Source organism: Cetorhinus maximus, chromosome 12 (assembly GCF_964194155.1).
Source record: "Cetorhinus maximus chromosome 12, sCetMax3.hap1.1, whole genome shotgun sequence".
Classification (NCBI taxonomy): Eukaryota; Metazoa; Chordata; class Chondrichthyes; order Lamniformes; family Cetorhinidae; genus Cetorhinus; species Cetorhinus maximus.
Genome location: NC_135890.1, coordinates 23,506,836 through 23,520,942, shown reverse-complemented (window position 1 = coordinate 23,520,942; position 14,107 = coordinate 23,506,836). Strand labels below are relative to the sequence as shown.

The following is a 14,107-nucleotide window of genomic DNA, read 5'->3' as shown; positions in this document are numbered from 1 at the left end:
TGATAATTGTTCCTGCAAAGTGCCTGCAGATACTTTTCTCTCTCTCTCTCTCTCGCTCGCACTTTTCTCTCTCTCTCTCTCTCGCTCGCACTTTTCTCTCTCTCTCTCTCTCTCTCGCTCGCACTTTCTCTCTCTCTCTCTCGCTCGCACTTTTCTCTCTCTCTCTCTCTCGCTCGCACTTCTCTCTCTCTCTCTCTCGCTCGCACTTTTCTCTCTCTCTCTCTCTCTCGCTCGCACTTTTCTCTCTCTCTCTCTCTCTCGCTCGCACTTTTCTCTCTCTCTTCTCGCTCGCACTTTTCTCTCTCTCTCTCTCTCGCTCGCACTTTTCTCTCTCTCTCTCTCTCGCTCGCACTTTTCTCTCTCTCTCTCTCTCGCTCGCACTTTTCTCTCTCTCTCTCTCTCGCTCGCACTTTTCTCTCTCTCTCTCTCGCTCGCACTTTTCTCTCTCTCTCTCTCTCTCTCGCTCGCACTTTTCTCTCTCTCTCTCTCTCTCTCACTCGCACTTTTCTCTCTCTCTCTCTCTCTCTCGCTCGCACTTTTCTCTCTCTCTCTCTCGCTCGCACTTTTCTCTCTCTCTCTCTCGCTCGCACTTTCTCTCTCTCTCTCTCTCGCTCGCACTTTTCTCTCTCTCTCTCTCGCTCGCACTTTTCTTCTCTCTCTCTCTCTCGCTCGCACTTTTCTCTCTCTCTCTCTCGCTCGCACTTTTCTCTCTCTCGCTCGCACTTTTCTCTCTCTCGCTCGCACTTTTCTCTCTCTCTCTCTCTCTCGCTCGCACTTTTCTCTCTCTCTCTCTCTCGCTCGCACTTTTCTCTCTCTCTCTCTCTCGCTCGCACTTTTCTCTCTCTCTCTCTCTCTCTCTCGCACTTTTCTCTCTCTCTCTCTCTCTCGCTCGCACTTTCTCTCTCTCTCTCTCTCTCGCTCGCACTTTTCTCTCTCTCTCTCTCGCTCGCACTTTTCTCTCTCTCTCTCGCTCGCACTTTTCTCTCTCTCTCTCTCTCGCTCGCACTTTTCTCTCTCTCTCTCTCTCGCTCGCACTTTTCTCTCTCTCTCTCTCTCGCTCGCACTTTTCTCTCTCTCTCTCTCTCGCTCGCACTTTTCTCCTCTCTCTCTCTCTCTCGCTCGCACTTTTCTCTCTCTCTCTCTCTCGCTCGCACTTTTCTCTCTCTCTCTCTCTCGCTCGCACTTTCTCTCTCTCTCTCTCTCTCGCTCGCACTTTTCTCTCTCTCTCTCTCTCGCTCGCACTTTTCTCTCTCTCTCTCTCTCGCTCGCACTTTTCTCTCTCTCTCTCTCGCTCGCACTTTTCTCTCTCTCTCTCTCTCTCGCTCGCACTTTTCTCTCTCTCTCTCTCTCGCTCGCACTTTTCTCTCTCTCTCTCTCTCTCGCTCGCACTTTTCTCTCTCTCTCTCTCGCTCGCACTTTTCTCTCTCCTTCTTCTCGCTCGCACTTTTCTCTCTCTCTCTCTCTCGCTCGCACTTTTCTCTCTCTCTCTCTCTCTCGCTCGCACTTTTCTCTCTCTCTCTCTCTCTCTCGCTCGCACTTTTCTCTCTCTCTCTCTCTCTCCGCTCGCACTTTTCTCTCTCTCTCTCTCGCTCGCACTTTTCTCTCTCTCTCTCTCTCTCGCTCGCACTTTTCTCTCTCTCTCTCTCTCTCGCTCGCACTTTTCTCTCTCTCTCTCTCTCGCTCGCACTTTTCTCTCTCTCTCTCTCTCTCTCTCGCTCGCACTTTCTCTCTCTCTCTCTCTCTCGCTCGCACTTTTCTCTCTCTCTCTCTCTCTCTCGCTCGCACTTTTCTCCTCTCTCTCTCTCGCTCGCACTTTTCTCTCTCTCTCTCTCGCTCGCACTTTTCTCTCTTCTCTCTCTCGCTCGCACTTTTCTCTCTCTCTCTCTCTCGCTCGCACTTTTCTTCTCTCTCTCTCTCTCGCTCGCACTTTTCTCTCTCTCTCTCTCTCTCTCCGCTCGCACTTTTCTCTCTCTCTCTCTCTCTCTCGCTCGCACTTTTCTCTCTCTCTCTCTCTCTCGCTCGCACTTTTCTCTCTCTCTCTCTCTCGCTCGCACTTTTCTCTCTCTCTCTCTCTCTCGCTCGCACTTTTCTCTCTCTCTCTCTCTCGCCTCGCACTTTTCTCTCTCTCTCTCTCTTCGCTCGCACTTTTCTCTCTCTCTCTCTCGCTCGCACTTTTCTCTCTCTCTCTCTCTTCGCTCGCACTTTTCTCTCTCTCTCTCTCTCTCGCTCGCACTTTTCTCTCTCTCTCTCCTCTCGCTCGCACTTTTCTCTCTCTCTCCTCTCGCACTTTTCTCTCTCTCTCTCTCGCTCGCACTTTTCTCTCTCTCTCTCTCTCTCGCTCGCACTTTTCTCTCTCTCTCTCTCTCTCTCGCTCGCACTTTTCTCTCTCTCTCTCTCTCTCTCGCTCGCACTTTTCTCTCTCTCTCTCTCTCTCTCGCTCGCACTTTTCTCTCTCTCTCTCTCTCGCTCGCACTTTTCTCTCTCTCTCTCTCTCTCTCGCTCGCACTTTTCTCTCTCTCTCTCTCTCTCTCGCTCGCACTTTTCTCTCTCTCTCTCTCTCGCTCGCACTTTTCTCTCTCTCTCTCTCTCGCTCGCACTTTTCTCTCTCTCTCTCTTCTCTCGCACTTTTCTCTCTCTCTCTCTCTCTCGCTCGCACTTTCTCTCTCTTCTCGCTCGCACTTTTCTCTCTCTCTCTCTCTCGCTCGCACTTTTCTCTCTCTCTCTCTCTCTCTCTCCGCTCGCACTTTTCTCTCTCTCTCTCTCGCTCGCACTTTTCTCTCTCTCTCTCGCTCGCCTTTTCTCTCTCTCTCTCTCGCTCGCACTTTTCTCTCTCTCTCTCTCTCTCGCTCGCACTTTTCTCTCTCTCTCTCTCTTCGCTCGCACTTTTCTCTCTCTCTCTCTCTGCTCGCACTTTTCTCTCTCTCTCTCTCTCGCACTTTTCTCTCTCTCTCTCTCGCTCGCACTTTTCTCTCTCTCTCTCTCTCTCGCTCGCACTTTTCTCTCTCTCTCTCTCTCGCTCGCACTTTCTCCACTTTTCTCTCTCTCCTCTCTCTCTCTCGCTCGCACTTTTCTCTCTCTCTCTCTCTCGCTCGCACTTTTCTCTCTCTCTCTCTCTCGCTCGCACTTTTCTCTCTCTCTCTCTCTCTCCGCTCGCACTTTCTCTCTCTCTCTCTCGCTCGCACTTTTCTCTCTCTCTCTCTCTCGCTCGCACTTTTCTCTCTCTCTCTCTCTCGCTCGCACTTTTCTCTCTCTCTCTCTCTCGCTCGCTTCTTCTCTCTCTCTCTCTCTTCTCTCTCTCTCTCTCGCTCGCACTTTCTCTTCTCTCTCGCTCGCACTTTTCTCTCTCTCTCTCGCTCGCACTTTCTCTCTCTCTCTCTCTCCCACTTTTCTCTCTCTCTCTCTCTCTTCTCTCTCTCTCTCTCTCTCTCGCTCGCTCTTTCTCTCTCTCTCGCTCGCACTTTTCTCTCTCTCTCGCTCGCACTTTTCTCTCTCTCTCGCTCGCACTTTTCTCTCTCTCTCTCTCTCGCTCGCACTTTTCTCTCTCTCTCTCGCTCGCACTTTTCTCTCTCTCTCTCTCTCGCTTGCTGTGTGGTTATTTTGTATCAACTAAATACCCGAGGGAATTGGTGTCAGAATGGCCGTGCTGGGGACCCAGGAGTGTTTTCCTGCCGCTTACAGTATGAGCTCAGCATTAAGGACGCCAGTGTTTTTCAGTGCACTGGATTATTGGGCCAGGATATCTGTCAGTGAACTCTTCATTTTACACAAGATGGATATTACCATGCGTGTAATATCAGAAAGCTAGAGTCCAAATTTGGCTTGTATACCCTTAGGGGCACTTCTCAAAGTCTTCAGTGAACACGAATGTCTAAATCCAGCTGCCTTGATGGATGGGTGACTCTCTTGTGTTTATTTGATACGTTACAAAGTCCCTGAAGTCGGGCCTGAACCCGTCACCTCCTAACTTGAGAAGTGAGAGTCACAAACACAGAGGGCGAGAGACCTCGTTTTCAAACCTCTGGCTAAACTTAGCTTCTCCTTTAACCTTGATCCAGAATTGTAAATTGCCTCAGAACTCCTGAACTGGAATAGGCCATTCAGCCTCTCAAGCCTGTTCCATCATTCAAATACAAATGTATCAACCTCAGTCTTTAAATTACAATCGATCCAACATCACAACTTATTTAGCAGCAAGTTCATTCTGTCCCTTCTCACCCCCACACAACCCCCCCCAACCCCCTCCCCGAGTCAGAAAGTCATTCCTGTCAGTAGCACCCAGGCAATCCCTGACCCCAGCTCTCCTCCAACCAGAGGTGTCCAGTTACTCAGTCGTGGTTATGCACCTTGCCCTTCCAGAATATTCCCCACACATTTGCAAAGTCACGCCTGTCCCAAGCTGCTCTCCATCCCCCTCGCCCCATGAACTGAGCTCAGAAGCTATATACAGCTGTCTGTGCAGCTGGCTGGAATGTGTCAGTGATAACCTTGGAGTCTGACAGCTCGCGATATCACTCTGCTCGCTTCCTGTCCTGCTGCTCATTAAAGTCTGACTGCTGGATTCAGACCACACTTTGCTGTCAAATACCCAAGTGTCCCTGAGGGCTCGACTGGCTCATTGCAACAGCTTCAGTATAGAATGGGGAAACATCAGTGACTGTACCAGACAACTGTATTGAAGTCACAATATTCTGGTTGAATGGAGATTTGTACATAGTCTGGGGGTATGTGAGGAAGGGGGTGACTGTTTCCCCCCAACACATACACTGTCTTTCTGCAGCGAACACAGAATCTATACAATGGCAGAAGGAGCCCATTTGGCCCATCGAGTCTGCACTGGCTCTCTGAAAGAGCATTCTACCTAGTCCCACTCCCTTGCCTTATCCCTGTAACCTTGCACATTCATTCTTTTCAGATAGCCATCCAATTCCCCTTTGAATACCTTGGTCAAACCTGCCTCCACCACCCCCTCTGGAAGTTTGTTCCAGACTCCAACCTCCCTGTGGGTGAAATAAATTTTCCTCACATCACACTTACTCCTTTTGCCAATTTTTTGAACCTATGCCCTCTAGTTTTTGATATTCTCTTCAATGGGAACCGTTTATCACTATTTACCCTGTCCATATCCCTCTCGGTCTTTTCTCCAAGGAAAACAATCCTAACCTCTCCAATTTATCCTCGTAACTATAGTTCTTTATCCTTGGAATCATTTTTGTGAATCTCCTCTGTACCCTCTCCAATGCCTTCACATCCTTCCTTAAGTATGGTGCCCAGAACTGAATGCAGTACTCTAGATGAGGCGTAACTAGTGCCTTATATAAATTCAACATGATCACCTTACTCTTGTACTCAATGCCCCTATTAATAAAGCCTAAGATACAGTATGCTTTATTAGCTGCTCTCTCAGCATGCCCTGCTATCTTCAGTGACTTATGTACATTCACACATAGGTCCTTCTGTCAGAATTTCTCCCTTTATTTTATACTGTCTCTCCATATTCTTCCTGCCAAAATGAATCACCTCACACTTCTCTGCATTGAACTTCACCTGCCACTTTTCTGCCCAATCTACAAACATGTCTGTCCTTTTGAAGTTCAAGCCTATCCTCATCACAGTTGACAACATTTCCAATCTTTGTATCACTTGCAAATTTTGAAATCACTTTTGAAATTTTGAAGCCTAGGTCATTTAATGCATATGAGGAAGAGCAAGGGTCCCAACACTGTCCCCTGGGGAACTCCACTACAGACATTCCTCCAGTCTGAAAAACAACCATTTATCACTAATGTTTCCTGTCACTCAGTCAATTTCTTATCCAAGTGCCTACTTTCCCTTTTGTTCCATGAACTAGAATTTTGCTCAAGTCTATTGTGTGGCACTGTATCAAATGCCTTTTGAAAGTCCACATACACTACATCAACAGCATTGCCCTTATCAACCTTCTGTTACCACCTCAAAAAAACTCAAGCAAGCTAGTTAAACATGATTTTCCGTAAGGAAAGCCAGCGTGGAATTCATTAATTATCCTGTATTTGTTTAAGTGACTATTGATTTTGTCCCAAGCTACATTTTCCAGAAGTTTCCCTACCACTGAAGTCAAACTGACTGGCCTGTAGTTGCCAGCTTTATCCTTGAACCCCTTTTTGAACAAGGATGTAATATTCGCAGTTCTCCAGTCCTCTGATACCACCCCTGTGTCTAAGGAAGCCTGGAAGATTATCACTAGTGCCTCTGCAATTTCCACTCTCACTTCCCTCAATACCCTTGGATGCATCTCATCCAGTCCTGGTACCTTACCGATTTTAAATAAAGATAGCCTTTCTAACACCACCTCTTTCTCAATTATAAATTCTTCTAGTGTACCAGTTACCTCCTTTCTCTCATCTTTCTTTGTAAAGACAGATGCAAAGTACTCATTTAATACCTCCACTATTTCTTCTGCTTCTACATGTAAGTCCCCTTTTTTATTCCTAATCGGCCCTACTCTTTACCACCCTTTCATTATTTGTGTTTATAGAAGCGGAAAGAGGAAGTTACACTCTTGCTCTTTCACACACTGTCTGGTGTGAGGGATAGGCAGCGTCCCATAGTCAGGAAACAAGGAGTGAGGAGATTTGATTAACTCCACGTGGCATCAAAAAAAGATTGTGTTCACTGGGCACAGCAACAGGCATGAGGCCTTGACAACATCCCAGCTGTAGATCTGAAGCTGCCTTCACTGACTTCCGGAGCCTGTAGTGATTGAGTGTTGGGCCCAGGCCCTGGGCTTTAGTGGCCAGGTGTTGGTTTTCTGCCAGTTCTGTGGATATCCATGCTGATCCCATGTCAGACTGTTCAGTTATGAGAGGGCCCACAGAAGACAAAATCATTTACAACTTGGACATACTCGAACAATGAATCCACTGTGGGGCTGTTGGGTCCATGACCTTGGGCTGTAGTGGCTGGGTACTGGGCCTTCCCTTACTCCTTGCCCACCTGTATGAGGGTTTGTTGGATTCCTGCTGCTCCCGTCTGTTACTGAGGCAGCTGTGACATGTCCATGGGCTATTGTGCTTTAGTGAATCTGAGCTTTTACTCTATCCTACTGGTCCTCGTCTCTGCCTGCATTATTTGGATCTAACGGCCTCTTCCCTCACCCTCATCACTTCAACACCTCATATGAAGATTTACCCAACGCTGCTTAACTTTTGCTACAACAACCTGACTCTTTCCTGCCCCCATTTGCTCTCTAACATTCCCTGTCCCCCAGTTGTCTCTGTTACTACTTATCTCCTTATTCCTGAAGGAAGATTTGTGAATTTTCAGGCCCCTCCTGCACCCTGGTGTTTGTGCAGATGTCTGTTGCGTTGTGCTAGAATTGGCTGAACCAGCTGGTTGGGAAAGCTGAGCTTGTGAGGCATTAGATTTGATCATTCTTGGGGCAATGGTGATCCTGGATTCCAAACTGGCTGCTCAGTGATAAATGCTTTCCAATGTGTAGCCTACCTTGATGCAAGGCCTCTCAATACAGGAGACCTAGGCTGCATTGGAGGCCTTACTGTCAGGTCTGCTCAAGGTTCACTAACTTGCCTGAACTGCTGGGAGAAGAATAGAGGTTACTGCAAAATAATTAGAAATAAGATGGAAGTGATTGTGGCTTTTGAATGTGATGTTGGAAAGAAAGTGGGCGAATGGTACGTATCAGGGTTTCTGATACTTCAAGTGAGGCTCCTGGAGACCACTCGATTCCAAAGGATGTAAAGACACTGGAGAAGGTGTAATCTCTATCTGGAAAGATTGAACAGGTTAGTGTTCTTTCCTAAATAAGGGAAGGCTGACGGGTGACCTGATAGAGATTCTTCAAGATTATGAAAGTGATAGGATAGACGAAGAGATGGTTCTTCCTGTGGGGAGACCAAAATTAGAGGCCATAAATATAAAAATACTGTGAAGGCTGGAAATCTGAAATAAAAACAGAAAATGCTGGAAGTACTTGGGTCTGGCAGCATTTGTGGAGAGAGAGAAATACAGTTAACATTTCAGGTCAATACTCTTTCATCAGAACCATAAATATAGAATGGCCCAGTGGGGAATTCAGAAGAAACTTCTTTACCTAGAGCATGATTGGAATGTGGAACTTACTACCATAAGGAGTAGTTTGAATTGAAAAGAATAGATGCATTCAAGGATAAAGTAGATAAACAAATAAAGGAAAAAGGAGTAGAAGGATATGTTTATGAAAGAGTGAGATGAAGAGAGGTGAGTGGAGCCCTGTGTGAAGCATATCCATCAGATGGACTTCTTGGGCTGAATGGACTGTTTTTGCACTGAGCATTTTGTAATACTTTGTATCTCTTTGCAAAGATATAACTACAGCCTGAGTTCACATTAAGAGTTGGAGCACAGATGCTTTGAAATGTGGTAGCATATGTTTATCAGACTGGGGAGGGAAGGGGTTGTGGGGGGAAGGACACAAAAAGGAAGACTTGCATTTATATGACCACCTGACTTCTCAAAGCACTTTACAGTCAACAAAGTAACTTTTTTAAAAAAGTATTGTCATTGTTGTCAGAAACGCAGCAGCTAATGTGCTCTGCAAACTCCCACAAACCCTCATTGTTTGGTAATGATCAGATAATCTTTTTAATTTTGTGATGTTGATTGAGGGATGAATATTGGCCAGGAAATCAGAGATAACTACCCTGCTCTTTAAAATAGTACTATGGGATTTTTTCTTTCACATCCACCTGAGCAGGAAGGGCAGCAGATAGATGGGAACACCACCACCTGGAAGTTCCTCTCCAAGTCACTCACCATCCTGACTTAGAAATATATTGCCGTTCCTTCACTGTCGCTGGGTAAAAATCCTGGAACTCCTTCCCTAACAGCACTGTGGGTATACCTACACCACATGGACTGCAGTGGTTCAAGAAGGAAGCTCGCCACCACCTTCACGAGGGCAATTAGGGATGGGCAATAAATGCTGGCCCAGCCAACAAAGCCCATGTCCCCTGAATGAATTTTTTTTTAAAAAGGCGGATATGGCCTCAATTTAATGTCTCATTTGAAAGAGAGTGCAACACACCCTAAGTACTGGAATGTCAGCTGGATTTTTGAGTTTTTGTCTTTGGAGTGAGACTTGAACCTGGAACCTTGTGATTGAGAGGCAAGTGTGCTATTAACTGAGTCACGATTGACAAATGAGAGAAGCAGCGATCTCTGTTATGTCTTTTAGGAGGCAGAGCTGGAAACTTAAGTGTTTGGAATATGATGTCATCTTGGTCACTTAATACCAAATTCTGACAGTTTCCAGAATCCACTGAAACCCCTCCCTCACACCTGTCTTAGTTTAGTTACAGCTTAAGCAGTGTCTCCTCTCTTCCTCTCACTTAAACCCAGTGAACTGCGCATGCTCAGTGTGAACAATCACTAGCTCTGTAACCAGCTCCCTCAGCTTGGAACCTGAGCAAGTAACACCCCTGTCCACTCTCTCCCCCCCACAACCCCACAGTTTTGTTTATTTGGGGTCTGTCTAACTCTGTGTAATTTTCAGAATTGATGTTTATTCAGCCCAATCTTTTAATGCCTGTTGTGGAAACTTTCAGAGACAATAATCTGGGACAAAATTGATTGTCGTTTGGGAACAATATGGGCTAATAAATGAAAGCCAGCATGGATTTGCTAAAGGCAAATTGTGTTTGACTAATTTGTTGGAGTTTTTTGAAGCAATGGAGAGGGTTGATGGTATGACGGTGCGGTTGATGCTGTGTACAGTCTTTCAAAAGACATTTGACAAAGTAGCACATAATCTTGTAGCAAAATTAAAGACCACAGGATTAAAGCATGGATACAAAATTGGCTAAGAGACAGAAAGCAGAAAAAAGTTGTGAATGTTATTTTTGAGATTGGAGTGAAGTTACAATGGTATTTCCCCCAGGGGTCGGTATTAGGATCGCTGCTGATTTTGATATGCGAATGACCTGGACTTGGGTTCGAAGTTTACGAATGTTATGGAAAGTGAGAATTGTAGTAAACAATGAGGTGGGTAGTAACATACTTTATCAGGATAAATACTGGTGAAGTAGACAGACACATGGCAGATACATTTTGGTGGAAGAATGTTGAAAGGCAATATAAACTAAATGGTACAAATTTAAAGGAGGTGCAGGAACAGAGAGACCTGGGGGAGTATGTACATCGATCTTTGAAGGTGGAGGACAAGTTAGGAAGGTTGATCTGTTTTTAATTTATTAATCAATGCATACAGTACAAAAGCAACAAATTTGTGATAAACTTGCATAAATAACGGGTTTGGCCCCAGCTGGAGTATTGTCCAGTCCTGAGCACCACACTTCAGGAAGGATGTCAAAGCCTTGGAGAGATTAACTAGATCGGTAACGGGATGTGGTACCGGGATGAGGTTACTTCAGTTATGTGGAGAAGCTGAGATTGTTATCCTTGGAGCAGAGAAGGTTAAGTGGAAATTTGATTGAGTTATTCAAAATCATGAATGGTTTTGGCAAAAGAACTAGAGTTGTCATGAGGAAATTATTTTTACATAGTGAGTTGGTGGAATCTGGAATGTACTGTCTGAAAGAGTAGTGAAAGCAGATAGTGAAAGCAGATTCGATAATATTCAAAAGAGAACTGGAAAAATGGTTGAAAGGAAAAACATTGCAGGGTTTTAGGGAAGGAATAGGGAATGGGGCTAGTTGGATAACTCTTTTTCTTTAAAAAGTTGGCACGGGTACAATAGGCTCCAATACAAGGCTCCTTAGGCAGCAGCTTCCAAACCCACAACTGTTACCACCTGGAAGGACAAGGGCAGCAGACACATGGGAACACCACCACCTGGAAGCTCCCCTCCAAGTCACTCACCATCCTGACCTGGAAATATATTGCACTGCCTTCACTGTCAGTCAAAATCCTGGAATTCCCTCCCTAACAGCACTGTGGGTGTACCTACACCACAGGGACTGCAGCGGTTCAAGAAGGCAGCTCACCACCACCTTCTCAATGGCAATTAGAGATGGACAATAAATGCTGCCTTAGCCAGCGACACACTCATCCTATCAATTAATTTTTTTAAAAAAAGTCCTGTGCTGCATAATTCTAAGAAGGGTTAATCTCTCTAACTGTACAGAGTCACTGTTTGTTCAGGGTGAGAATCACTCACTGTGTAACTGTACAGAGTCACTGTTTATTCAGGGTGAGGGTCACTCACTGTGTAATTGTCCAGAGTTACTGCTGATTTTAGTTGTTGGAGAGAGAACTTTTTGACTTGTGTTTTCTAAACCTACTCATTTATAAAGTATGAAGGAGTCCTCAGCCGGATGAACCTCTGTACTGTTTGTGCCTGAACAAATAGATTGGATTTTACATCACCTTCTATCTGTGCAGAATGTTTACAGCAGACTATGACACTTACTCTGTCTTTCTCTCTCTCCACCTTTATTTGGTAATGGAGATGAGTAACTAGTGCTCTGGTACAGAGAGTGAGGAAAGATCGGACACAGATTAACAAACGTGTGGATGTGAACCCTTCTCCTACCCTCTCTGCTTGTGGTCCCCCTTTTCTCCACCCCCCCCCCCCCCATTTTTAAAGGAGGGTGAGAGTGGGGTGGAGGGGCCTCCCCTTGTGCTGTGTATAGGTGGGTGGGGGAGTTGTCAGTGTGGCAGGGGGTGAGGGGGAACTGAGTTGGGAGTAGGTGTTAGTTCAGGAGGTGATCCATGTCGAGGAGCTGTGGAAATTTCTGAGTTACTGAAGCTTCCGTTGATTGTGGAATTTCTGACAGCAGTGTTGCTTTCAGTGACATCAGCAGGGGCTATCGGGAGCTCAGCTCAGCACCAACATGTCCTGTGTTGAGAGGAAATCCCTCTGTCGGCCACACAGTGCAATGGGGAGGGAAACGGAGGCTCTGAAATTACAAGGATCTGCACCCTTGGATGCACTGGAACAATACACAGTGTAACATCACTGGCTCTGGCCCCATCCAGTAAATCTCCAGATGAGCGAGAGTGATCGCTCTAACAGCTGGGCAGATGTTCTTTACACGGGGAGAGAATTACTCATGGGGAGGGGTCACCAGCCTTTGTTTTGATCAGGCTACAGGAGGTCACTGCTCAGAACACTTGCTGTTTCAGGACGGTCAGGGCTGTATTTTTCCTGTAGATACCACCTGATATTCAGATAGCCATGGGTGGGAGTTATGGGGTTGGGGTGCAGGGTGGGGCAGTTGGGGGCTGGTCTTTCCCTACGCACATGAGTCTGGGAAGTACAGGACAGGATCAGATAGAGTAAAGCTCCCTTTACACTGTCCCATCAAACACTCCCAGAACAGGTACAGGATGGGGTTAGAAACAGAGTAAAGCTCCCTCTGATGAAACCCTCCCCGCGCTTGTGCAGCATGGATTGGGTGTGATAGAGTCCATTATGGTACAGGGCTGTGAGAGGTGATTAAATGTATTGGTAGCATTCTCTGTTCTATATCCTGTGACTAAGTCATCTTGGAGCTCCCAACTCAAACTCCCTGGCGCAGCTACCTGCTGCCTATTTGTGCTTGGACATGCCTCCTACTCTTCTGCTAGTGGTGCCTACATCTATGATCCCTAGAGTTGCCAACTGTGATTAAATGTATTCCCTGAGGTTTCATCACATGATTTGTCCCCACACTCCAGCCATTTGCTGGCTTACACATCCATCCTTGAGACATACTGCCTCCCTATGCCAACTGGAAAGACTCATTACCCAATTGGATGAAGCTTGACTGTCAGCCAAGCAGCCTTTTTTCTCATTTTCAATATTTTTAAACCTGATAAGAGAGAAATGTTAGAAAATTTTAAAACAATCTTTTTTTAATGTCCCTATGATTTTTCTCCAGGGTTGCATACAGCAGTGACCCGGAGATTGATCTTCAATTCCTGGAGACTCCAGGCCAATCCTGGAGAGTTGGCAACCTTAATGATCTCTTCAGTAACTGCAGCTTCCCACTGTCTCTGGAACCCTCCCCAGAACTCCTCCATTTTCCCCTTTCCCAATTACAGAAGCCTTCTCAAAATCTCTGCCTTTTAATTGCAGCTTCAGGCCCCTTTGCTAACTGTCCTTCACTGCTTCTCCGTCTGTATCTTGGATTGTGAAGGACTATTACTGTCTTGTTGATGTTGTCTAAATGCATGAAGTTGTTACTTTCTAATCCATGTGTCCCCCGTTTGTTATTCACAGACAGTAAGGCCATTGTGGATGGGAACCTGAAGCTGATCTTGGGCCTGATCTGGACCCTAATTCTCCATTACTCCATCTCCATGCCCATGTGGGAGGATGAGGACGATGAAGATGTCAAGAAGCAGACGCCCAAGCAGAGGCTGCTGGGATGGATCCAGAACAAAATTCCACAACTTCCGATTACCAACTTTAACCGGGATTGGCAGGATGGCAAGGCACTGGGGGCATTGGTGGACAACTGTGCCCCAGGTGAGAGATTGAGGTTATGAAGAGGGTGGGGGCGTGGTGAGGCTGCCGACATAATAAGGTGGGGGTAAGAGGAAGGTTGACCATCCTGCTTGGGTGCCAGAACCTTGAGTATGTTTAAATGTAGAGTCAGATTCTGAGTGGGTTCTGTACTCAATCAATGTTTGGTTGGGGGGTGGGGGAAGGGGGGTTATTTTGAGAGTGGGGGGTTGGGGTTATTGCAGGCAGTAGAAGAATTGGTGGATAATGGGGGACCACCTGTTATGAGTTGATTTGAAATCTAATTCATGTGGTGTCTTGAGATTTACATACAGGCATTAATTATGTGACAGGAACTTAAGTGAAAGAAGTGTGACCCTCAGTTGATAGGAACATAGGAAATAGGAGCAGGAGTAGGCCATTTGGCCCGTTGAGCCTTCTCCACCATTCGACTAAATCATGGCTGATCATCTACCTCATCACCACTTTGCCGCACTATCTCCATATCACTTGATGTCATTAGTATCCAGAAATCTTCTCGATTTCTGTCTTGAACATGCTCAATGATTGAGCTTCCACAGCCCTCTGGGGTAGAAAATTCCAAAGATTCACCACCCTCTGAGTGAAGAAATTCCTCAGTTCAAGTCTTAAATGGCCTGCCCCTTATTCTGAGATGGTGTCCCC

The 14,107-nt window shown here is 46.2% G+C and overlaps 1 protein-coding gene across 2 annotated transcripts in view; it reads left to right on the top strand.

Annotated features, from left to right (window-relative positions):
* The window catches only part of flncb (filamin C, gamma b (actin binding protein 280)), a 77,154-nt gene that overhangs the window by 4,398 nt on the left and 58,649 nt on the right, over window positions 1-14,107 (top strand). For both annotated transcript variants that reach the window (XM_078553162.1, XM_078553161.1), the window contains exon 2: window positions 13,199-13,447. In XM_078553162.1, coding sequence (XP_078409288.1) covers window positions 13,199-13,447 — 249 coding nt within the window. The remainder of the gene's footprint in view (window positions 1-13,198; window positions 13,448-14,107) is intronic.